Raw genomic sequence first — 23,757 nt, forward strand, 5'->3', positions numbered from 1 at the left:
AAGAATGGGTAAGAATTAAATTTTGAGAAATGGCTTCTTTAGGAAGATGTACATGGTAAACAATGACTCGTTAAAAGACTGGTACTAGGCACACTGGACTGCCAGGTTTTAGAGGAAAAGACTGTATTTAAGTGATCACAAAAAGAGGAAGAATTTGGGCTAAAACTGAACTGGCATTTTAAATGGTTACACCTTCACAACTAAGAACTTTACCCTGGACAAAAAGAAAAGCAGGGGGTGGGGGGCAGATGAGACAGACAGTGGAGCCAAGACTGCTGTGGGAAAGGGCCTAAGTTCAGACCACGTCACCCACCCTACTAGGCCTGTTAACTCCAGCTTCTAGCTTCCATAGGCTCCTGCACACAAATACAACTTAAAAATAAGATTCACCTGGCATGTTATTGTATGCTTTTAATCCCAACACCTGGGAGGAAGAGGCCAGCTAGGCTGTGTGGCAAAACCTTAACTTGGGGGAAGCTGCTCATAGTTCTTTTTGTTTTGTTTTTCGAGACAGGGTTTCTCTGTGGTTTTGGAGCCTGTCCTGGAACTAGCTCTTGTAGACCAGACCAGGCTGGTGCCTCTGCCTCCCAAGTGCTGGGATTAAAGGTGTGCGCCACCACCGCCCGGCCATAGTTCATTTTTTTATTCTAGTAACCAGACTAGCAATTTACTAACCAGAGATGAAGATGCAGTGTTCACTGCATTTGCAATGTCTTAAGTCAGGTTTTCTGTGATGAATCAAGCAAAAAATCTGGTGTATTAGTTGAGAATTTAGCATAAAAAGTACTAGTTCAGGCCGGGCAGTGCTGGCACATGCCTTTCCCAGCACTGAGGAGGCAGAGGCAGTTGGATCTTTGAGTTCCAGGACAGCCAGGGCTACACACAGAAACCCAGTCTCAAAAAAGCAACAAACTAGTTGATTTGTTCAGTAAATATTAAATGCTCATTGGGAAATACTGTATCAGGAACTTGGTAAATGGTGATGAAAACAGTTAATTACCCTTGCACATTCTGGCTCTGACCAGCTTACTTTTGAGATTTAAATGGTTTCTTTTGTCAAAGATGGATTTTAAGTTTATGTTAAACCAATAATGTATTTTGGCAATTGCAAAAATGCCCATCTAGGGCATAAAACCTTTACAAATTTCATAATCTCGGGGCTGGAGAGATGGCTCAGAGGTTAAGAGCATTGCCTGCTCTTCCAAAGGTACTGAGTTCAATTCCCAGCAACCACATGGTGGCTCACAACCATCTGTAATGGGGTCTGGTACCCTCTTCTGACCTGCAGGCATACACACAAACAGAATATGGTATACATAATAAATAAATATTAAAAAAAACAAATTTCATAATTTCTAGTGAGAGTACATAATCTCAAATTCATTCTCTAGTGAGTAGTTCCAAGAAGCCAACTGGCTACTGACTATGCTGTCAATATGGATTCTGTTTTCAAAGAAGTACTTTGTCTTTTATTCTAAATAGAAACATCATACTGAAAATCTAAGCTGAATGAAGCCAGACTCCCAAAATAACTTCCTATCAAAGCTCAAGTAGGGCTGAGGTTTTTCCATTTCCCATAGTACTATCTGAGGAAGGATTTGATACAACTGAACAATGAGCTAGGCAGGAATAACAACACACATTAGCTCCCCCACAAAGACTAACAGGATTAGTTTATTATTTATTGGGCTTTGAAAAGTAATACATATACTAAAAGAAAAATTCCTTTTATTTGGCTTTGTTGGTCCCATACTTCTACTGAGGCTTCTACTATTTAGTAATGTCCTGTTTTGGTTGTATTTATTTTAAGGCAGATAGTAAACTGTAGGTCTGCAGGGATGCTTTAGTTTCTGAGGGTGTCATAAAGAATTTAGGCTACAGAACAGTAGGCTGCACAGCTGACAGAACATGGCCTAAAGTGTTCTCACATCTAGAAGCCAAGCAATGCAGGCCTCTCAGGAATTACCATTACCTTCTTGTTAACAAAAAAGCGTCTGGAATAGTTCAGCAGTAAAGACTGTAATACTAAGTTACTTTTCTGCTATTTTTCTTCCAAAGTAAGTTCTTTATGCTGCATGTCCAGCATTAGGAACTTTAAATACTACAGTCCTCTTCATTTTTTCATTTTACCAAGGAGGGTGTCTTTCTCCATCTTGTTTTGAAGGATGAATAAAGACTTGAGTTGTGCGTTTTAGAAGATAAACTGCAGCATGAAGGCCCCCGATGTTCACCCAGACCGTATGGACCTTTCGCCACAAATGTCCCATTCCAGATAATGCCTGGTACACATAAAAAGCATAAAAGTCATTAGGCGCCCAGTCTGCTTTTAAACTAACCTGGAATCTTTGCCACTAAGAAATGCTATGGAGCCGGGCGGTGGTGGCGCACGCCTTTAATCCCAGCACTCGGGAGGCAGAGGCAGGTGGATCTCTGTGAGTTCAAGGCCAGCCTGGTCTACAAGAGCTAGTTCCAGGACAGGAACCAAAAAAAAAAAAAAAAAAAAACTACGGAGAAACAACCCTGTCTCGAAAAAAATCAAAAAAAAAAAAAAAAAAAAAAAAAGCCAGGCGGTGATGGCACATGCCTTTAATCCCAGCACTTGGGAGGCAGAGGCAGGCGGATCTCTGTGAGTTCGAGACCAGCCTGGTCTACAAGAGCTAGTTCCAGGACAGGCTCCAAAACCACAGAGAAACCCTGTCTCGAAAAAACAAAACAAAACAAAACGCTATGGGTGACGCTATGGGCTATGGGCTGCAGAGTTGGCCCAGAAGTTAAGAGCACTTGCTGTTCTTGTAGAGGATCTGGGTTCAGTTTCTGGGACCCATGTGGCAGCTCAAAACTATTAACTCCAATTCTAGGGAGATCCATCCAATACCCTCTTCTGTCCTTTGAGGGCACCGGGCATACATCTGGTGCACATACAGGCAGGGGATGTATGGGGGGTGTGTATGGGGTATGCAGTAAGGAAAGGTCTCGTTGAATGGCTACACTGGCTGGCCAGCAAAGCTCTGAAGCTTTTCCCATATTCAGGCACTAGGGCCCAACCCTTCTTTTAAGAATCCTAAAGTTACCTTAAGCTGAGATTTTAACTCTCATGTTCCGTACCTTGGTAAAACATTTCTTGTCCTGAGTAAGCAGTACAGCTCTGCCTGTCCCTGGTCTACAGACACGGCTCATTTCCCGAAGGCAAGCTGGATATAGATTCCAATTTCTCTTCTTGGAGCCCATCCTATAAAAGAAGGTTAAGTATAAACTGTTGGAAAAGGTAAATGGGTAGTTTCTTAGATGAGACAAGAACAAAAATCCAAGGTATGAAGAAGTCATCTTTTAGAGGCCAGAGCTTTGACCTTTCACATTCTAGGCCACTAAAGGAAGCTATGTTAGTCAAATATTCAAAGTTTTCTTTCAACATTTTTTTGTGACGGATTTTTAGTTTTCAAGACAGGATTTCTCTGTGTAACAGCTCTGGCTGTCCTGGAACCACTTTGTAGACCAGGCTGTCCTTGAACTCACAGAGATCCGCCTGCCTCTGGATTGTTGGGACTACCAGATGCACTTTTTCTTTCCTTTTTTACAACTGTAACTTATCTCAGTGAAGACAACAAGCAAATTACATGAGCCAAACCACTGAGTAGAGAAATCTGTCCCAAGAAGCACGTGCTCCTCAGCCTCTAATGTAAAACAGGATAATGTAATGGAACAATGGATGAAATGAATTATGGTACATATTTCTGACTGAGAAGACAAACAGAAATTACAGGTGAAATCAAATTCCATTTAAAAAGATAAAAAAACAATGCTACCTTTTTCCAAATGGCATATCTGTTACAATAATATCCACAGAAGCAGTTCTCAGTGGGAGGTTGCATATATCCCACTGCACAGCATCAATGGGCAAACCCCAGGATGTTTTTCTGTGGAGACAAAGGAAAGATACTTCAATATATTCTCCCAGGCTAATGAGATGGCATTTGCCATTAAGCCCGATGACCTGGGACCCACATAGAAGGAGAGAACTAAATCCTTTGGCTTGACCTCTTACCCCCGACTATCTATCTACTATCTATCTATCTATCTATCTATCTATCTATCTATCTATCTATCTTCTATCTATCTATCTATCTATCTAGTTTTTTTTATTTTTGGATTTTCGAGACAGGGTTTCTCCGTAGCTTTTGGTTCCTGTCCTGGAACTAGCTTTTCTAGACCAGGCTGGCCTCGAACTCACAGAGATCCGCCTGCCTCTGCCTCCCGAGTGCTGGGATTAAAGGCGTGCGCCACCACCGCCCAGCAATCACCCCTACTCTTGTGCCCACACACAAATAAATAAATGTAAAAAAATTTCTGTAGCATTTTAAAACTTTTAAAGATCATTTTTCTTAAAAGAAATGTTACAGTAGTGTGGGAAGAAATATAGCCATAACTGAAATACAAGCTTTCTAAATGGTTAAGGCAGGATGTAAGGTTTCACACACAATTTTAAAAAGCATCAGGGGAAATGAGTTTATATGTAAAAAAGTGTTTAAATGTCCAGAGAAATGGCCCATCTGGCAAAGATGCCTGGCACTAAGGCTGACAAACAGTTTGATTCCTGACACCCACAGCAGGAAGAAGAGAACCGACTGCACAGGTTGTCCTCTGACCTCTGCACCATGGCACAGCTGCATGACACTCCCAGGCCCACACTTAACAAACAGAAATAGCCCAGGCCACGAGTCAGGGTCACTGGTAATCTAGAAGTTATGGGAATGGCTTTCATGCTTCTTTCACGTCACTTTATTTTATTTATTTTTTTGGTTTTTCAAGAAATGTTTTCTCTGTAGTCCCAGCTGTCCTGGAACTCACTGTGTAGACCAGGCTAATCTCAGAGTCATGGCGATTCACCTACCTCTGCCTTCCAAGTGCTGGGATTAAAGGTGTGTTACCACAACCTGGCTTAACTCACATCATTTTAGAAAAAAAAGCTTAATAAATTGTAATAGTTCTATATGATGGAATGTTGTACAGTCGTTTAAAATGGACTATGTAGAAATATTAAAAGTATTTTCAAATTTGTGACATTAAAATGAATGTACTCATGTACTACAAATGTAAATAGTTGGATTTGGTAGTTCATGTCTACAATTCCAGTCTTGGGAGGCAAAGTCAGGAAGATGACTCTTGAGTCTGAGGCCAGCTGTGCTATACAGTGAGTTCAAGGTAAGACCTAGTTATAGGATATGACTTTTGCTAAATAATAAATCTATACTGTACTGTACTGTTTGGAAAAAGGACATATAAATAATTTTAAAAAACGGAGAAATAAAATTGGAGTAAAGAATGGAAATTGTAGTTAATTATAAATGATGTTCATTAAGCTAGACGGTGTCTCTCACATTGTTCATGAAGTTATAGAGAGGCCACAAAGCACTGGTGATGAATGATAATTCTAAGGCAGTCTGGGACTCGCAAAGATGGAATGCAGTCTCTGAAGTTAAACTTACCCATCTTTAATCTGGCTCTTAGTCAATAGAGATGAGATATTATTTGCTGCTCTGTTCACTGCCAGTGGGTTGTTGTCCCCAGCAATATGGTAACAGTGAGACCACTCAGTAGCACCCTATGAGACAAGAATGTTAAGTATGCCATAAGAGACAATTAAAGGGTAAGTCATTATGGTCAATTTTCAATAACATGGCTACCGTGCCAACAGAAAGGACTTCCCTGTTCTTTTTCACCCACTGGAGATGTAGCTCCAGAGTCACCCACTGTGACATCAATATCAAGCTCCAGAAGCACTTCGTGTACCTCTGTTGCTGACTTGTCCCATTTTTAACTATGTCGATCAACTCTGTCTTCCACGTAATCTGGCAATTCCTTCAGGATAGGTCTATTATTTTACTCAGTCCCTACCCAGCAAAGGCTGGTGCATACAAGAGACTACATTCCCTAAATTAACATGATTTTAAAAACTTAATGAAACTTTCGGGAGTGGTAGTGCATACCTTTTATCCCAGCACTCAGGAGGCAGAGGCAGGTGGATCTCTTGAGTTTGAGGCCAGCCTAGTCTACCAAACAAGTTCCAGGACAGCCTGGACTGTTATATAAAGAAACCTTGTCTCAGAACCCCAACCCATCCCCCCAAAATTAACCAAACTAATTAGACCTATACTCTTGGATTGTGAGTTTAGCTTTAAAAGATAACCACCATTTGTTTCTTTTTTTTTTTTTTTTTTTTTTTTTTTTGGTTTTTCGAGACAGGGTTTCTCTGTGGCTTTGGAGCCTGTCCTGGAACTAGCTCTTCTAGACCAGGCTGGTCTCGAACTCACAGAGATTCACCTGCCTCTGCCTCCCAAGTGCTGGGATTAAAGGCGTGCGCCACCACCACCCGGCCCACCATTTGTTTCTTAAAGGATTTTGTAGTTAAGTAATACAGTTTCTGCCATGAAGACATGCAAGCATGAATACAGCACTAGCTTTGTATTTGCCCAGGCCCTTGAGGGTGATGACATATTCCAGTCTATTATTCTACAATGACTGCAAACAAAAGGAATGTTCACGTATGCCAGAAACTGGGCAGGTAGGAATATAGAAGGAACCCACAGAGTAGGTCTCTCAGGAGATTCTTACCCACTGGAGATATGGCTCTACTGAGTAAGAATTTTTGCCAACCATTTTTCTTTTAAACTTTTAATCTAATTTGGATATCCTACCTCAGGCTGCATGTTACATTACTTCTAAATCTCAGCATATTCTAGGCCAGATATTTGATAGTGAACACTGTTCACAGACCCTGGCAACTCTTCACGATTTCCATCACTTCTCAGCTAAAGCTTCTTTCTACAATGGTGCTCTCATGCCTATTTTAACATGAAAATGGCTCAGATTGGCTTTTCCCCCACTTTTATTCTCGTGTCTGTTTCTATTGTGTGTTTCTGGACACATGGTAACTTCACCTGGTATTTCATAGAAAAGACATAGTTTAATGCTGGAGAAGTACAGCTTTGTTCCCAGAATTCTTGATCATAACTAAGCTCTCAGGTTCAGATCTCAAGCAGCAGTCACTCCCCAGCTAACACCAGTCTACATCACAACATGCAGACCACATGGTTTTCTCTTGATCTCAACTCCTGATCAAAGTCAGACCAAAGATTCTCTAATTACACTCTGGATTATTTTTCCCTTTGTGGGTTGCTTGGGGCTTGCTCATCCATTCCATTTCTGCCCACTCAACACAATCTGTGGTACTTATGTGCAGTTTCTTTTCACTGGTTTTTGGTATAGTCAGGAATGTTTCACCATGTTTTACACAAACCTTTAAGTGATTTTACTGTGAGCTCCTGTCAATCACTTACAGACATACAGGTGTTGTGATTCAATCTCAACAGTTTTCTACATACAAGATTCCTTTTTCACTGTGTGTGGTGGCTCATGCCTGTAATACCAGCACTTGGGAGATGCTAAGGCAGGAGGACGGCTTTAAATTCAAGGCCAGCCTGTGCTACATACCAAGACCCTGCCTCAAAAAGGTCAAAAATCATAATGAATAAAAAAATCTTCCCAGTTCTTATTTTGCCTTCTGTAGTTTTCTTGTGTTTTGGGTTTTTTGTTGTTGTTTTGTTTTTCAAAGACAGGGTTTCTTTGGGTAGCCCTGACTGTCCTAGAACTCACTCTGTAGACAGAGGCTAGCCTCTAACTCAGAGATCTACATGTTTCTGCTTCCCAAGTGCTAGTATCAAAAGCGTGGGTCATGGCTGCCCAGTGCCTTCTTTATGTTTTATATTTTCTGAAAATTATTTCAGGGCACTGGTTATGTAGCTTTGTCAGACTTCCAAAATATGTAATGTAATTTTTAAAAAAAGAAAAAACAGGTAAAAAGACTGAGTATAGTAGTTTGTAGCCTTAATCCTTGTAAAGATGGGTAAATCTCGGTGAGTTGGAGGCCAGCCACAGGTACACAGTGAAACCCTGTCTCAAAACAAACAAATATAAAAAATGTTCATAGGTGGTGGGTTTTTCTAGTTTTGTTTTGCAGTGCTGGGGCTCAAGTCCGGGATCTGTGGCATGCCAGGCAACACCTCAGCACTGAGCTACAACTCTGTGGTTTCTCCTTTTCATAACTAAACTTGTTCACTCCAGGAACCTCTAATTATATGGAGAGGAAAACCAACTTCCTCCAGTTTATGATACCTTCCGTTATCCTCTGCTCTTCAATCTACCGGCTGGCTGGCTCATCGATCATAGAAAAAGGATTTATCAGTTTGTCATTTTCAGCTACTCTGTCATCCAGAAAATTTGACTATCTAGTTGTATGGCACTTGCTGTTTGAAATAAATGATATTATCACTTGCTTATGGAAAAATAAATAGGGATTATTACCTCTATTGGTATTGCCCCTGTTCCACACATTGGATCCACTATTACATCAGTAGGTTTAGGTTCACAGAGCCTGGAGGGAGAAAACAATTCAGTACATGTGAGATCAGCCAAAAGCTGAGGCTTCCACAATAGGGATTCCTAAAGGTTAGGACACAGGCATGAAGGAGCAGCAATCTATAATCTAAAGTCAGCCTAGGGCTAGCACTCAGTAGCAGTGTTCACCTATGTGTACAAGGCTTTGGGTTTCAAACTTAATGTGGTTTCATTCTAGAGATAACATTCTTAACATAAAATAACTGCTTTACCTTTATACACTTGTTATTTCACTGAATCCTTGTAACATCCCCATTACCATCTAACAGACAAACTGATGCAAAGACACATTTTCCTAGGACCCATATGAGATGACAGTCAGGACTACAGGTCACTGTGAATAACTTCACGTGTTACTTACCTCCTCTGTGTAGCACCAATCCTCAGGTCACTAAGTGTCATCTGTTCTAACATTTTCATGTTCTGTTTAAGATCTTGCACCATGAATGCTAACAATCTCCCTCATAAGATAGATTCTTAGGCAAGCCTGTAATGTCAGTCATTGCTAATGGGCCATGACTGGGCATCTGATCAAAACACGTCACTCAAATCCTCTTAGGAATCTGGAATAAAGAGCAAGTAGCCCTGGGTGTGTGAGCTAGTCATGTGCAACTGGAGGTACATATATTTAAATGGCGGGCAGCCACGTGCATGGCTGAGCTGAGCAGAAGCCCAGAAGCTTTCAAATGACAGAAAAGCAGTCTCCTGTGTTTTCTATCACCTAGTTTCTACCCTTCTTAGTTTTCAACCTTTATGTGTATGGATATTTTGCCTGCATGCGTATCTGGATTACAGATGAGCAGTGCCTGTCAAAGTCAAAAGAGGGATCAGGTCCCTTGAAACTGGAGTTACAAACAATTGTGAGCCACCATGTTAGTGCTAGGAATTGAACCCAAGATCTCTGAAGAGCAGCCAGTGCTCTTAGGGTGCTATGCCAATTTCCAACCCCACAGTTTCTACCTTTCTTGAAATGGCTTTCAAGACTTTTTGTGATTTTGGTATAGTTTTTTTCTCATCTCCCCAACCACCCTGTTCTCAGCATAATTATTACTTCGTGTGTATATGTGCACATGTGTACACATTTGTGTTTGCCTACATGCACGTGAAGGTCAGAGGTCAACACTGAGCATTTCTCTCTCTCTTTGGTTTTAGTTTTTTGAGAGAAGGTCTTTCTACAGAGCCCTAGCTGTCCTGGAACTCACTCTGTAGACCATGCTGGCCTTGAATTTACAGAGATCCACCTGCCTCTGCCCGCAGAGTGGTGAGATTAAAGGTGTGCACCACACCTGGCTGTGCATCTTTCTCAATTGCTCTTCATCTCAGTTTCTGAGAAAGGGTCCCTCACAACTTGGAGCTCACAGATTCAGTTGGACTGGCTGGTCAGAGAGCCCTAGGGATCCTCCTGTGTCTGCTCCTGGTACTGGAATGACAGACACACATGCTGCTGGGAGGTCAAACTTGGCCCTTATGTGCAAAAACTGTACGGAGCTGCTTCCTCAGCCCAATCATCACATCTTAAATTCTGTTTAGCTTTTTAATACTTGCATCCAAAATAATTCTTTGTATGCTGGTTTCTATAATTACAGCTGGAGGCAGATAATAAATGTCTGTTCAATGAATGAAATTTAAGAGTATTTCTTTTAAATTTTCTGTTATCAACTTTATACCCAGTTGTGAGGAACTGTGAATTCACACATGACCAGAATAAAAGGGGAAGCAAAAACTAGAAAGGAAGGAAATAAACTTATATGACTCATTAGGACATGCCAGGCACTGTATAAAAAAAGACAATCTGTCTTTGTTTCTGCATTTAATGTTCATAAACAAAACTTTTTAATATTTTTTTACCAATGTGTATGTATTTGTGTCTCTGTGTATGTGCACACGTGTGTACACATGCACATGTGTACAGGTACCCATGGAGGCCAGAAGAGGGTTTTAGAAAAGGGTATTGAGCTGGAATTAAAGACAGTTGTAAGCTGCCAGATATAGATGCTGGGGATTGAACTCTGGTCCTCTGGGAGAACAGCAGGAACTCGTAACTGCTGAGCCATCTCTACAACCCCACAATCAGCCACCACTCTATTTTTAAAAAAGTATGTGTATGTGTGCATGTGTGGGTGGATATGTGCCTGCAAATGCTGAACTGTAGACAAGAAGACAGAGGCTTGAATCCCCTGGAGCTGGAGTTGTGGGTCATTATCATCTGTCTGCCAACCTGAGTGCTAGCAACCAAATTCAGGTCCTCTGCAGCATGCGCTCTTAAACCTCTGAGCCATCTCTCCAGCAGACTAAATCTTTTTTTCTTTTTCTTTTTTGCTTATATGGAAAACTACATAATCTATCTGTCATCTTTATGTAGGGACCTGCTAATCTTCTCTGAATTGCTTTAATTTTGGTATATGTGCTGCCAAATTGAGCACATGAATAATCTTTTGAGTCCCATGTCAAACACATTTTGCAGTCTTGAAATCAAGTTTAGAGAAGGAAAACTCTTATTTAAGACAGCAAACAGGAATAACAGAAAAATGACAACAGAAAACGGTTGCTTGCCTTGCCTTTCTAAAAGTCCCATGATGATCCCTGGGTTGCTGCCACTGTAACATTTAAAAATATCTGTAAGTGGTGTGTCTAGGATCCCAGCTCTCACGACACCAAGCTGGCCTGCGCTGCACTGCAACAGCCTCACTCAGCACAAGTTCTGTACTCACTTACACATTTTAAGGATCCCTTGTCTACTTCACTGTATAAACACAAAGCCTAGCAAATGTAGCTCTTTCTCCTCTAAAAGAATATCCTTTCTCAACTGAAGACACACACGATGCTACGACTCTCGCGCTATAATCAATACTAACACACCATCTAAGCCAACACTGAATACTGAAGAGGAAACAGGCAACTTTGTGTCCTAACCAAGAAATATTATTTTAGAAAATGGGTGTTTTTAGGCAAGATTCAGAGCCAAGTGTCCATTGCAATATAGATAGAAAATCCCCTTCTGTTACCTGAGCATCCCATAGGCAAGAGTTGACCTAAGAGTTGTTGGTCCAAAATGTGTAATATTTCTGCGATGGAGACTCTCCTCTGTCAATGCAATGCCAACAATGACTTCATTGTCATGGATGTTCAGGAGAACCTACATTAAATGTGATAAAAGAAATAGCTGGCATTCTTCAAACTGCACTTATTACCAAGATTTTTTTTTTTTTTTTTTTTTTTTTTTAAATTTTAAAGCAGGGCCTTTGCTGGGTGTGGTGTTGCCTTCCAAGTGCTTTAATCCTAGCACCCGGGAGGCAGAGGCAGTGGAGCTCTGTGAGTTTGAGGCCAGCCTAGCTTACATAGTGAGTTCCAGAACAGCCAGGAGTAGATAAAAAGACTCAGTCTGAAACAAAACAACAGCAAAATAAATAATTTAAAAAAAAAAAAATAAAATAAAACAGGATTTCAGAGTCAAGATTGGCTTGAATTTCTTATGTAAATTAGCTGTATTAAACTCAAAATCTTCATGCCTCTGCCTCATAAATGCTGGGATCACAAGTACAAGATAGATGTCTGCTTCATTAAGACTTTTTGAAGTTTTAAGATAAAACAGAAACAAAACAACTTTCTTATCCAGGGCTGGGGAAATGACTCAGTGGAGAGAGTACTCACAATTATGAAGACCTGAGTTTGGATCCCCAGCATCCACAGAAAAGTCAGATGTGGTTTGGACATATACAACCACCATGCACAAAAACTTTCAATTTAGAAATTTTTTATTTTTGCTGGGCAGTGGTAGCGCACGCCTTTAATCCCAGCACTCGGGAGGCAGAGGCAGGAGGATCTCTGTGAGTTCGAGGCCAGCTGGTCTACAAGAGCTAGTTCCAGGACAGGCTCCAAAGTTACAGAGAAACCCTGTCTCAAAAAAAAAAAAAAATTTTATGTATGAGTATTTTGCTTGAATGTATATCTGTGCACCATATACACACTTGGTGTCTATGAAGACCTCGGGAACTAGAGCTACAGACAATTGTGAGTTGCCTGCCATGTGGGCATTGGGAATTAAACCTGTACCCACTGAAAGAGCAGCCAATTCTTTTAACCACTGAGCCATCCCTCCAGCCCACACAAACTTTCTGATTGAGTTACACTTTGCATGCTTACTATAAAGTGCATGACATTCATTTATTTATTTATGTGTATGTGTGTGTACATGGCCTGAGTGTGGAAACCAGAGGACAACATCCACTATGTGTCCTAGGAACTGAACTCAGGTCAGCAGCCTTGGTGACAAGTCTGTCTACCCACTGAGCCATTTCATGAGCCTGGAGGTATGTAAATCCTAATGATATACATATTTCAGTGAGTTTGCTCTATATACAGTACCCTTTAGACGGCTCCCTTTGTTTCCTTCCTGGTCAACATGCAGGGTGATCATTAATCTGACCACTACTATTATAAATTAGTTGTATCATTTTTGAATTTCACAAAAATAAAATGTATACATATATATTTATGTATATTCTATTTTTATTTAATTTTAAAATATGTTCTTTTTACTTTATATATATATATATACAAGCTGGCTATCATTAGATTATCTCCTAGTTTTTATTATATTAACATATTTTCATGATATGGCTTTAAAATAGGAGTATATGTGTGTGTGTGAGTGTGTGTGTGTATTATTTTTCTTTTATTTTGTTTAAGACAGGATTTCGCTCGGCAGTGTTGGCATCCAACTTTATTCCCAGCCCTTGGAAGGCTGAAGCAGGTAGATCTCTGAATTCGAGGCCAGCTAGGTTTACAAAGTGAGTTCTTAAACAGTCAGTGTTACAAAGAAACCCTGTCTCAAAAAACCAAGAAGGGGAAAAATGAAAAAATAAACAAACAAGACAGGGTTTCACTATGCATTCTTGCTGTCCTGGAACTCACTATATAGACCAGACCAGCTTTCAAATTTGAGATCTGCCCATCTCTGTCTTCTCAGTCAAAGGCATATGCCACCACACTTAACTACATTTATTTTTTAAATTACTCCCAATTTTTGGGAAGGCTTCAAACATACGCAAGTGCAACAAGCTCTCTTCCACAGCAGACTCTCAGCACACCTTTCTCCAGAGCTGACACTGACATGTTTGCTTCATTAGCTGTGGTTTTCTTAGTGTTTTTATATAATACCTAGTGACTGTCTTTGTCCTAGTTTTCCTAACTCAAAAATATTCTATGAAGATAAAACTGTTCCCTAATCTTCCCTAGAATGTCCTCATCACAGATTTGTCAACGTCACCAGTCAAGAGCTGACACTCCAGCATGCACGGCCCAGCTCTACACATCTTCCTCGCATGGCCTCATTTCCTATGAACCCCTCCGAGCCTAGGACACAGAGACAGCAGTTCCTGTGCCCTTTGCACAAGGGCCTGAGTTACAATTTAAGCCAGGCAGTGTGGCTCCATGGTTTGTTCTCTTGTGACTGTACTAGTTTCTGGACATGGCTCTTTAGCCTATCCACTCTCACGGCAGCTGTGTAAGGAGTATGGGATGGGGAATTGTACTAGTCTGGCATGTTTTTAAAGAAAAGTCACAAAGAAAGTGGCATACCCCAGATTTAAGTATCCCAAAAGCAACAGAAATTGACTTCTTGGTAAAATGTCAATTGCTAGGGACCTATACGAGGCACCAGAAATGTAAGGAACTCAAATTACTATTATGCACATTAGTCACCCAGTAGTCACAGGGTAATCAAGCTAGCAGAAGGCATTGGGTTTTGAGAACCTAGCCGACTTTAAAAAGCAGAGCTGGTTTCATTTGAGAATAAGCCTTAAACCCAGACTTGAGGGTCTGAAAATTAGATTCCACTATCATTTAGTAGCAAAACTCTGCAACTAAGATAGAAGTAAGTTTTAGGTAAATTTACCCAAATTTACCTAAAGTTTAGGCAAATGTAGAAGTCCATATAATGTAGAAAATTACTAGATTAGAAATTAGAGGACTGGAAGTAGAGTGTTTATCTACTATGTACAGGGTCCTAGGCTTGAGTCCAGCACCACAATTTATAAAAAGGACTCATCTTCTACTGGACATGGTGATGCTGAGTTCAGAGACAGACAGTGCACACCTGAGGGGCTTTCAAGGCAGGCTCTCTACATAGTCCTAGCTGTCCCAGAACTCACTAGGTAGACCAGGCCTGCCCTGAATTCACAAATATGCTCTCCCTCCTGAGTGCTAGGATTAAAGGCGCATGCCACCATTACTTGAGTTCTGACCACCTGATCATTGAGCACTTAGCATATACCAATATACTATACCAAACTCTTTAAGTCATTATTTCGTTTGGCTTCTGTAGTATAGACCTTCAAGGTATATACTATTATTGGCTCCACTGCAAACAGAGGCTCAAAGAGATAATCTTGTCCAATTCTAGAGTTTCAGAGTAAAAATTTCACTCTATACCTATCTATCCCTCCATAGGCCACACTATTCCTAACTACATCCTCCTAGCTCTGTGGCCACTGTTTTACTGTCCCTTTACTAGGTTAGTCTGGAAATTCTACAGATATATGAGAACCTGTTTTCTCACTGAACCTCGGTCTTGTTTCGGTTGGACAGCCGAACAAGCTCTATGGTATTGCCTGTTTACTAGAGTTAACATGCATACATTCGTTTTCGGCTTTTGTGTGGGTGCTAGGGATCCAAACGCAGGTTCTCATGCTTGCTCAGCAAGTACTTTACCCACTGAGCCATTTTCCAAGCCCCATCACAGCCATAATGATAAGTCAACGCTAATACCCACCTCAACATCGAAGTTGGTCATATCAGCTTTCCACTTAAAATACTCTTGAACAGAACCCCCAAAATCCCTCGCAGCCTCATTTGAGGTAAAGCAATGTTTCTCTCCTGCTCTGTTGCAGGTGACTCTAAACTTTTGTACTTGTGGCTCAGTTTCTTCTCTTAGGCATTCACCAGTCTCATCTTTGCAAGATGCCAAGACATCGCCCACTAAGGTTGATATTTCTTCTTTGATGGCTGGATTTTCATAATAGTCCAAGATATGTGATTCTGAAGTGCTACTGGAAAGCTTCTTACCACCTGTCTCTTCTGCTTTGTCTCCTTGTCCACAGTTGGCCTTCTCTTGACCTGCACTCTGACTTGCCTTTCTGCGCTTTGCTTTCTTCTTCTTGAAACTGGTGTTAATTTGCCAGACTTTTAAAGGGTCAGACCATGGGAGCTTTCCAGCCAATTCTTCAAAGTCCTTTAGAACTTCTTCCTGCAAAGGAATGGAGAATGAAGCCCTTTCATTTCTCACCAATTTAACTGAACAAATAGATGCCCACTTTTTTTATAGACAGCTCCGAGTCCTTATGATGAGGGGTGGGAGTGCAGAAACAAAGGGGAAAATAATGCCTGCAATTAAGGAAGTCCCGGTGTAAATGATGAGCAAAGATATAGGATATAGAAACATCAGGCTACTAAAGAGCAATAGAGAAGGCAGGTCAGACACAGCACCGAGGAATGCCTGTGGGGACAGGAAGACAGCAGTAGACGGGAAGAAGACAACCAGTTTAAGGCTTCCTTTCAGATATTCTGAATTTGAACAAGATTATAGAGGCTTAAAAATGTCATCTGTCCAGACTGTAAAAAGCATGATTATCTTTTTGTTACAGGGTCTCTTCTCTATAGTCCTGGCTACAGTGAAATATGTCCTTGAATAGGCTCTGTAGACCGAGCTGACCTAGAACTCAGAGATCCACCCGCCTCTAGCTGCTGAAGTGCTGGGATTAAAGGTGTGCACTACCACACCTGGTTCATATGATTATCTTTTTTAAGAAATAAATTTGGTGGTACCTGCCCCATCAAATTCTTCTCTTCCAGTTTGACTACAGTACTAAGCATGATCTATGGTTACTAAGTTTATGTACTGTTTACTAGCAAGGCCACTCCTGTAAGTGTACAGTGCAAAGACCCAAATTACCTTGACCTTTGCTATAGGCCACACACCTACAACAGCAGAGGCATATAAAGGGTGGTTAATATACAGCTGCCAGGGTGGGTTTATTGGCACAGGTCTATAATCCCAGCTACTAAGGAACATGATGCAAAGTTGCAAGTTCAGGCTTTCCTGACCTACAGAGTAGGTTAAAGGCCAGCCAAGATAACTTATTAACACCCTACCTCAAAATAAAAGTAAGAGGGTCAGGGATATCACTCAGTGGTACAGAGTATGGGGTCCTAAATTCAACTGCTAGTACTGCAGTGACTGATGATACTGAAATTCCAAGTACAAAAGACTGCTATCCAACAGAGCAAACACCAGAACAAGCATAGATGTTTAAATGACTTAAAGCTCCAGAAGCCAGGTGTGGCGGTGCACACCTCTAACCCTAGGCAGAGACAGCTGGGTCTCGGAGAACTTGAGGCCAGCCAGCCGTCTCTACTAAGTGATCTCCAGGCCAGGATGCAGTGAGATCTGTTTCTAAACAAAACCTTTAGGAAATGAAATAATCTGTTTCTCAGTCACTTCAGTCACATTTTATACTCCAATCTAGCAGTCAGCATGCTACATCAATCCACTTTTTTCAAATATTTTTGTCTACAATTCATTGATAAGAGTTAAGTGTGTTTTGCTTGATGAACTCCAAAGCCTCTGTTCCCATGAGGCCAGAGGGGAAGTAAAGATTAAAACAATTCATTCAGTGGAATAAAATTTATACTTCAATAAAACAATAAAAAAGAAAAAAGGAGGGAAGAAAAGACTTGTTTATCCCCAGTCAGTTCAGGGACAGCTCTTGTTCTGGAAAACTCTCAGGGTCTCACCCTTGGGACTCCCTTACAAAGGTCAGAGAGGAACTGCCTCATTCACGTGTGAGTAAGTTCAAAACTTCTCAACACAGAGCTTAGGAAGTAAACAAAAGGATGCAGGGGAAGGAAACAAAAGCAGGGAAAAAATAGCAAAGGAAGAAGTCACTACAGAACAGCATTAAGAAATATTATTTAAAGAAAAAAAAAGACAATGACATCCAAATTAAGCAGACTTAGAAGCAGAAAGGAAATGAGATGAGTCACCAGGAGATGGAAGGAGTTTACAGAGTTTAAAAAGTTTAACATCATCACACAAAAACAAGAAAGCAGTAAGGGAGAAATATTTATCAAGATGAATTCAAGACTCTTCACAACATTTATTGCTAGAAGAAAATGAACACCGACTACCACGCTTTTTCTAGAAAGGAAGACTACTTGTTTATACTCCAGTTAACAGAACATACAAAGTAAACATCCCTCAACTCGGGCCATTAAAAATAATAAGACAGCCAGGATATAGGGGCTTATGCTAACAATCCCAGGAGAATCTCTTCAAATGCAAGCCTAGCCTGGGCTACAGAAAAAAACTCATCCTTCAAAAAAAGAAGAAGAAAAGAAATACACCTTTATCCATTAGCTTTAAGACTAAAAAACAAAGTGTGGATTGTGACTATAAACAGAAGCAAAATTACACATCAGCACATAATAGGAAAGAGAAGTAATTTAAGATTGCTGCAACCCTCATCTCATACTTAGAGGTCAAAGGATAGAGCGCAAGCTGATAAAGTATACTACAGGTCCAACACTAAGGAAGTTAAACACTAAAATCAGAATGGAGTGGAAATGGGAAAAAACATGACAATTTCACCTGCAACCATAGCAGAGATATAAAAAAAGTAGATGGAAATGGTAGATTAGATAGATAATACCAAGTTGTATTTATAAAACTAATAGCTAGGATACATATATAAAAGTGCTAAACTATTTTAAAACATAGCACAAGAGTCAGGTGTGGCAAGCACAGGCCTTTAATCCCTGATCTCCAAGCAGACCTCTGAGTTCAAGGCCAGTAAGGTCTACAGAGCAAGTTCCAGAACTGCCAGGGCTACACAGAAAATTCCTGTCTCAAAAAAATCTGTTAAACAAAGAAAGAGACAGGATCTTTCAGCTAGGTTGGTTGGCTAAAGAGACTGGGGTACTCTTTTCTATTCCCTCAGCAATAGGGTAACAGCTATACACTGCCGTGCCTGGCTTTTATGCCAGCACCAGGGACTGAACTTGGGTCCTTGTGCTTGGGCAGTAGGTGCTTTTCCAACAGCGATCTCCTTTGCCCTCAAGAACCCTTCTCATATTGATTTCCACAACAACTCTAAAGGTTAGCTCATGTACATTTGTACAACAACCAAATTCACCTCTAATTAGATATCAGGACTTCCTCAACGACACAAATTTTAAGATGACAAAAACCCAAACATTTAATAAATTTAATACTGTCCTGACAATTTAAAGGCAAGAGAATTTAAGACAGAATTTTTTTTCTTAATGCCCAATAACATTTATTCATGCATAAAACTGACCTTTAAAATTCCCTAATACTTAGCAGCATAACTTTTCAAAAGAGCACTCCTTTTTTTTTTTTTTAGCTTTCACTCAGTTGGTAGTAGCTACAAGAAGTCTCAAGAGTTAGGGCTGGGGATGTAGCTCAGTGGGAGTGCTCACTAGGATGCAAAGGTCAGGGATCAACCCCCAGGGCAGCACTAAAGAAAAAAAATGAATCCAAAGGATTGTGATATCAGTGTTTCTAAGTGTTGAAAGTTATTTTTGTAGGTAATAAGATTTTGAGCTATTTTCAGGGGATATTCTTTTAGAGCTGTCTGAATTTTTTTAGGCTGCTGGTTCCCTTAGCCTTTTTGTTGCTGTTTAAATTTTTTACTTGGCTCTAAGAAGGAAAGTGCTTTATCATTAAGCTCCCTTTCTCCCCCAGATCAGTCTGATTGATTTAGGAATACTTTGGCTATCCAAAATAATCTGGAAAATTAATAAAGACCAGCGAATTAGACAGCATACCTCAGTTCTTTTAAGAAAGATTATCTCTAAGTTAGACATTAATATAATAACATTGACAGAAAAAGTTTTAAGCACTTGATTCTGGAAACCTGGCCAGAAAGAAATGTAGGGAAAAACCTAAAGTGTTACTGAGGCCTATTTCCAACCTTCAGATTAAACAGCAGCAGAATATTTAAGACTCAGATGATAAACACCGGCTGGAGACAAAGCTGTTGTCCTAACAACTGGAAGGGTATTAAATGTTGCTTTGGCTTCACTTCAAAACATGAAGCTAAAACAGGACAAAAGGAAAATGGGGCAGTAATGATACTTATGCTCTCTTTCGTTCATGTGCTGGAAGCAATTCTAGTTTTAAACTACATGTACTGTAGGTTAAGCTAATCTAAGTCTCTCCAGTCAACTTTTCCTACTATAATTTCAGACTTTTTAAAAACACTGACCTTTAAAAGCAGCTTTTGAGAAGGACTGTCAAGAGATTTCTGAATTTTAATGGAAAGCTTGTTGTGATCACGTATTTGGTATGTGCAAGGCTCTTGTCTTGTTCTTACCGTTGTAAATGAACCAATAGCAAAGCTACCAACAGGTAGGTAGTAAACAAGAGAAAACAAGCTCTTTGGGAAGGATGACTGAGTCAGCTGCCATGCTCCAACAGCTCACCTTTGTATTTTTGAACTGGTAATCCTTAAATTCCTGAACAACCACAAACAAGTTATCAACGGATCTCAGACAATGAACCTAGGGAAGAAAACCAATGTTAGAAACAAACTTCTGTAAATACTTTTGAATAACACAGCTATCTACAGTTAAATATTAAAAAAGAAAAAAAGAGGAAAAGGTACAAAAATGTTGTTTTGAGATAGGGTGTTGCTAGATTGTTCTGGGTTGCCTCAAGCTCATAATTCCCCTTAGTCTTCCAGTACTGGGACTGCCGGCATAGTTTTAAAGCACCTCATATCTGTATTTTTGTTGTTGTTTTGAGACAGGATTTCTCTATATAGGTCTGGCTGGCCTGGAACTTGCTGTGTAGACCAGCCTGGCCTTGAACTCAGAGATCTGCCTCCCTGTGCCTCTGAAATGCTGGGATTAAAGGTGTGCAACACCACCACCCAGTTCATAAATGTATTTTATATTTAAGAATTTTCCCATCCATTTCTTTGGTTACCCATCAGTTTCTGCTTTTACCAGGAGAGAGGGCCAGTGAGATAGTTTGAAGTGTCAAGGAGGCAATGACACCAGTTTGGAGAAGAGAAAAATGCAAACATAAAATCTCCCCATCCTGAAGATTCCACTCTTTGGTTGCCCATCAGTTCCTGCTTTTCTCCAGAGACAGGGCCGGTGAGATAAAGTTATGCAGGCAACAACACTGGTTTGGAGAAGGGAAAAACGTAACACGTGGGCTTTATCAATCAGACTTGTCATGGCTTGCAGTGGTATGTTGTGTACTGCAGTGGCAAAGAGCGTGGGATTTGAAAGCTGGATGTACAAGTGCAAGCCTGTAGCCCCAGCATTCTAGAGGCAGAGCATGAGAGAACAGGAGTTCAAAGTCACCTTCAGCTGTGTAGCGAAATTTAGGCTAACCTTGGCTACCTGAGACTCTGTTTCAACCTTCTACCTCCCCAAAAAACCACATGGGGTTTAAGCTCTTGTTTTGTGATGACTGAGTTACTGAAGACAAGCTACCTTTCTTCTTAAACCTAATGATTAATGACAAGAGTAATAGTGCCCAATCTTTACAAAACTGCTGAGGGCATCAACCAAATACCTGTGTACCAACAAATACTATAAATATTTGTGGGTGCCTACTGTAAGCTTGGGATACACTGGCAAGCTAAAAAACAAAACCAAAAACAATAACAACAACAAACTCCAGACAATAATATATGCCTATGTCTCTTGTGAGGTACTGAGAAATCTCGTAGCTTTTGTTACACTGGATGTCAGGTCTTGCCTCCACTTCTCACCTGCAGTAATGCATAATTCCTTTTGATCAAGAATGTCTCTGACACAGATGAAATGGAAAACCTCTGCTTCCATACTTACCCAACTTCTGCTAAAGTAAATGCGTCATAGACAGTTATGTGTATTTCATTTCGGTGATCAATCACCGGGAAATGCTATGATCACTTCTACGCCAGAGTAAAACTCACACTAAAATGTACTAAGCTGAATATACATTATAAAGACATTATAAACATTAACTGTACACTAAAGCATAGTCAATTTCACAAATCAGTATACAAACAGAAAACTCAGTGATACTTTGAGCAGTCCAAAGCAAAGGACTCCCAAGGGAGTCTAAAAACTAGAAAAGTAACCAAAAAATAACCAAGTGTAGCTGGGTGTTGGTGGTGCATGCCTTTAATCCCAGCACTCAGGAGGCAGAGGCAGGTGGATCTCTGTGAGTTCAAGACCAGCCTGGTCTACAGAACAAGTTCCAGGATCAGCTCCAAAGGTACAGAGAAACCCTGTCTTGAAAAAAACCAAAACCAAAACAAAACAAAACAAAACACAACAAACCACTAAGTTAGCCAGGCAGTAGTATCACATGCCTTTTAATCCCAGCTCTTGGGAGGCTGAGACAGGCAGATCCGTGAGTTTTAGCCAGCCTGGTCTACAAGAGCTAGTTCCAGGACAGGCTCCAAAGCTACAGAGAAACCCTATCTCGAAAAGCAAAAAAACCAAAAATCAAAACGAAACAAAAAACCCAACAAGTTAAGAGACTAATTTAAACACCATTTTGTTCAAACCTGAGCCAGACTTTCCACTGCAATGTCAAAATATATCTTGCCCCGGTCTTTGCTGATTCTGCATGGTGACTTCAGTTTCTCTCTCACTTCATCTGCAGCTGTTGGCTCAAAGCCAGTGGGTACAGTGGCTCCAATAGTGACCTGGAGATGCTCAGACTCACTTCTGATGTCACCTTCCATTGTGGGTACAGGCTTCTTCCTCTCCTCATGAAGGTTCATATCCAGGAGTTGGTTGGTAGCTTCTTGAGTGTCAGACATGGCGGAAATGTTTCTAAAAGGCCTAACGCCTCTTTACAGGCAATACAGAAAAGGAAAATCAAAAACAAAACATAAATAAATCCCAGTCTCTTTTCCTATTTCAAATGTATGTGCCAGAATTAAAACTGTCATATAAATAAGGGCATGGATTGCAGGCAGTGAGGCATGATTAAACAAGCAATAAACATATGGGCACGAAAGAGGAAAGGACACAAAGCATTTCCACGGTGTGCAGTGTTTGGTTCTGGGTCACCTGTGTTGGCAAGCACCATCGTACAACTATTACTTGTTAACATAAAAACAGAAATCCTCCCATCTTGTCCTTCCAGCTGCCAGTTCAGAATGTCAGGCTTTGGTGATTCTGAGAGTTTGAATTCTTGCCTCCCACACTCCCAGGTCCAAATGACCCTAAAGCAAGTTAATCCTGCATAGCCTCAAACTGGAAACTAAATAATCTTTCTCAAAGTTGGAAGATTTTAATGAGAATAACACAGTTCTGGACTAAGGACCAAACATTTTAATGTGCGGGTGGGGTGTCTAGTCCAGCGAGCAGTGAATTTAACAAAGATTCACTCAACTTTCCCTATCTAAAATACAAAGATCTGAAAGCTCGCTATAAGATGACGCTGAGATTCAATGATGTGCATCCAGTCTTGGAAATATCTGAAGTTAATAAAACAAACTTCCGGTATGTTTGTGTCGATTGAAGGGGCTGAAGAAAGGTTACCGTGATGGAAATCCCACACCTCCCAATTGATTTACAAAGGAGTTGTAACTTAAGTAACACCTTTGCCGTCCTTTGCTGTACCAAAGACAGGCCACAGAGATAACCACCGTGTCCCTGTTGGCCGCTGTTTAAAGACCTCCACCTTCTACAGGTTGGAGAGTTTGATAGGTGGCTCAGACTGGAAGGGAAGTTGGTCTCCCACTCCCACCCTCGATGAAGCCCAACCAGAGGCTCTGTCCCGGCCCCGACTGACACAAAGTCACCGCCGCCGCCCTCCCTCCATCCCGCCTACCCGGCCACTCCCACCCGGGCTAGTTACCGGCTGCAAGCACAGACCCTTCCGGCGGCCGCACCTGCGAGCACGCTCGGGGCACGCCGCCGGAAGCCGCGTCGCCACCCCGGAAACGGAAGTCAGACCTTGGGGTCACGGCTCTCCCGCGCTCGGGGTGGGCTCGTTTTGAGATGAGTGTGCGCATAAAGCTGTGCGCGGTTGGCTGCGTTCTGAACCGGAACAGGAAGGACGGCCGGCGGGTCACCTGCCCTGAGGTAACCTCTGTGGAGGGCGTAGCCGTAGCTGGTGCTGCATTAGCTGCTCGGTCTTTCCCAAGTCCTTTGCGTCAAGCATGGGACTATGACTTGATTACCGTTTTAAAGTGAGAGAAACTAGAACTAAAGAGATTATCTGTCACCATTCCCTTCTTGCATAGAAGTTTTTGCTTGGAATTTATT

The 23,757-nt window shown here is 41.0% G+C and overlaps 1 protein-coding gene and 1 non-coding gene across 5 annotated transcripts; both read right to left on the reverse strand.

Annotated features, from left to right (window-relative positions):
* Positions 1–1,706: 1,706 nt before the first annotated feature.
* On the reverse strand, positions 1,707–23,466 carry Thumpd3 (THUMP domain containing 3). Of its 4 annotated transcripts, none has more exons than XM_057770485.1 (10): positions 23,382–23,466; positions 22,205–22,332; positions 19,954–20,031; positions 15,224–15,697; positions 11,457–11,587; positions 8,359–8,428; positions 5,484–5,599; positions 3,804–3,914; positions 3,106–3,229; positions 1,707–2,279 (listed from the first exon to the last, which is right to left on the reverse strand). In XM_057770485.1, exons 2-10 carry the CDS (start codon positions 22,250–22,252, stop codon positions 2,127–2,129), a joined length of 1,305 nt encoding a protein of 434 aa, XP_057626468.1. In that variant the 5' UTR covers positions 22,253–22,332; positions 23,382–23,466; the 3' UTR covers positions 1,707–2,126. The 4 variants fall into 4 exon arrangements, with proteins under 4 accessions (XP_057626468.1, XP_057626455.1, XP_057626461.1 ...); XM_057770472.1 differs by having other exon boundaries at positions 22,044–22,332; XM_057770478.1 differs by having other exon boundaries at positions 23,348–23,428.
* Positions 10,770–10,874, reverse strand: LOC130889595 (U6 spliceosomal RNA). Its single transcript, XR_009058611.1, has one exon. It is a non-coding gene; the product is annotated as a U6 spliceosomal RNA (small nuclear RNA).
* Positions 23,467–23,757: the final 291 nt, after the last annotated feature.

The sequence above is a fragment of the Chionomys nivalis genome, chromosome 1 (assembly GCF_950005125.1).
Source record: "Chionomys nivalis chromosome 1, mChiNiv1.1, whole genome shotgun sequence".
In the NCBI taxonomy this organism is placed as follows: domain Eukaryota; kingdom Metazoa; phylum Chordata; class Mammalia; order Rodentia; family Cricetidae; genus Chionomys; species Chionomys nivalis.

What these genes read in the sequence shown, in the direction of transcription:
- Thumpd3 (XM_057770472.1), bottom strand. Translation starts at nt 22,301, where the DNA reads ATGTCTGACACTCAAGAAGCTACCAACCAACTCCTGGATATGAACCTT. An exon ending in AAGAGCCAGATTAAAGATGG is followed by an intron (nt 3,915 to 5,483) that starts GTAAGTTTAACT and finishes TTGTCTCCACAG; the next exon opens with AAAAACATCCTGGGGTTTGC. An exon ending in ACAAGAAATGTTTTACCAAG is followed by an intron (nt 2,280 to 3,105) that starts GTACGGAACATG and finishes TATGTGTACCAG; the next exon opens with GCATTATCTGGAATGGGACA.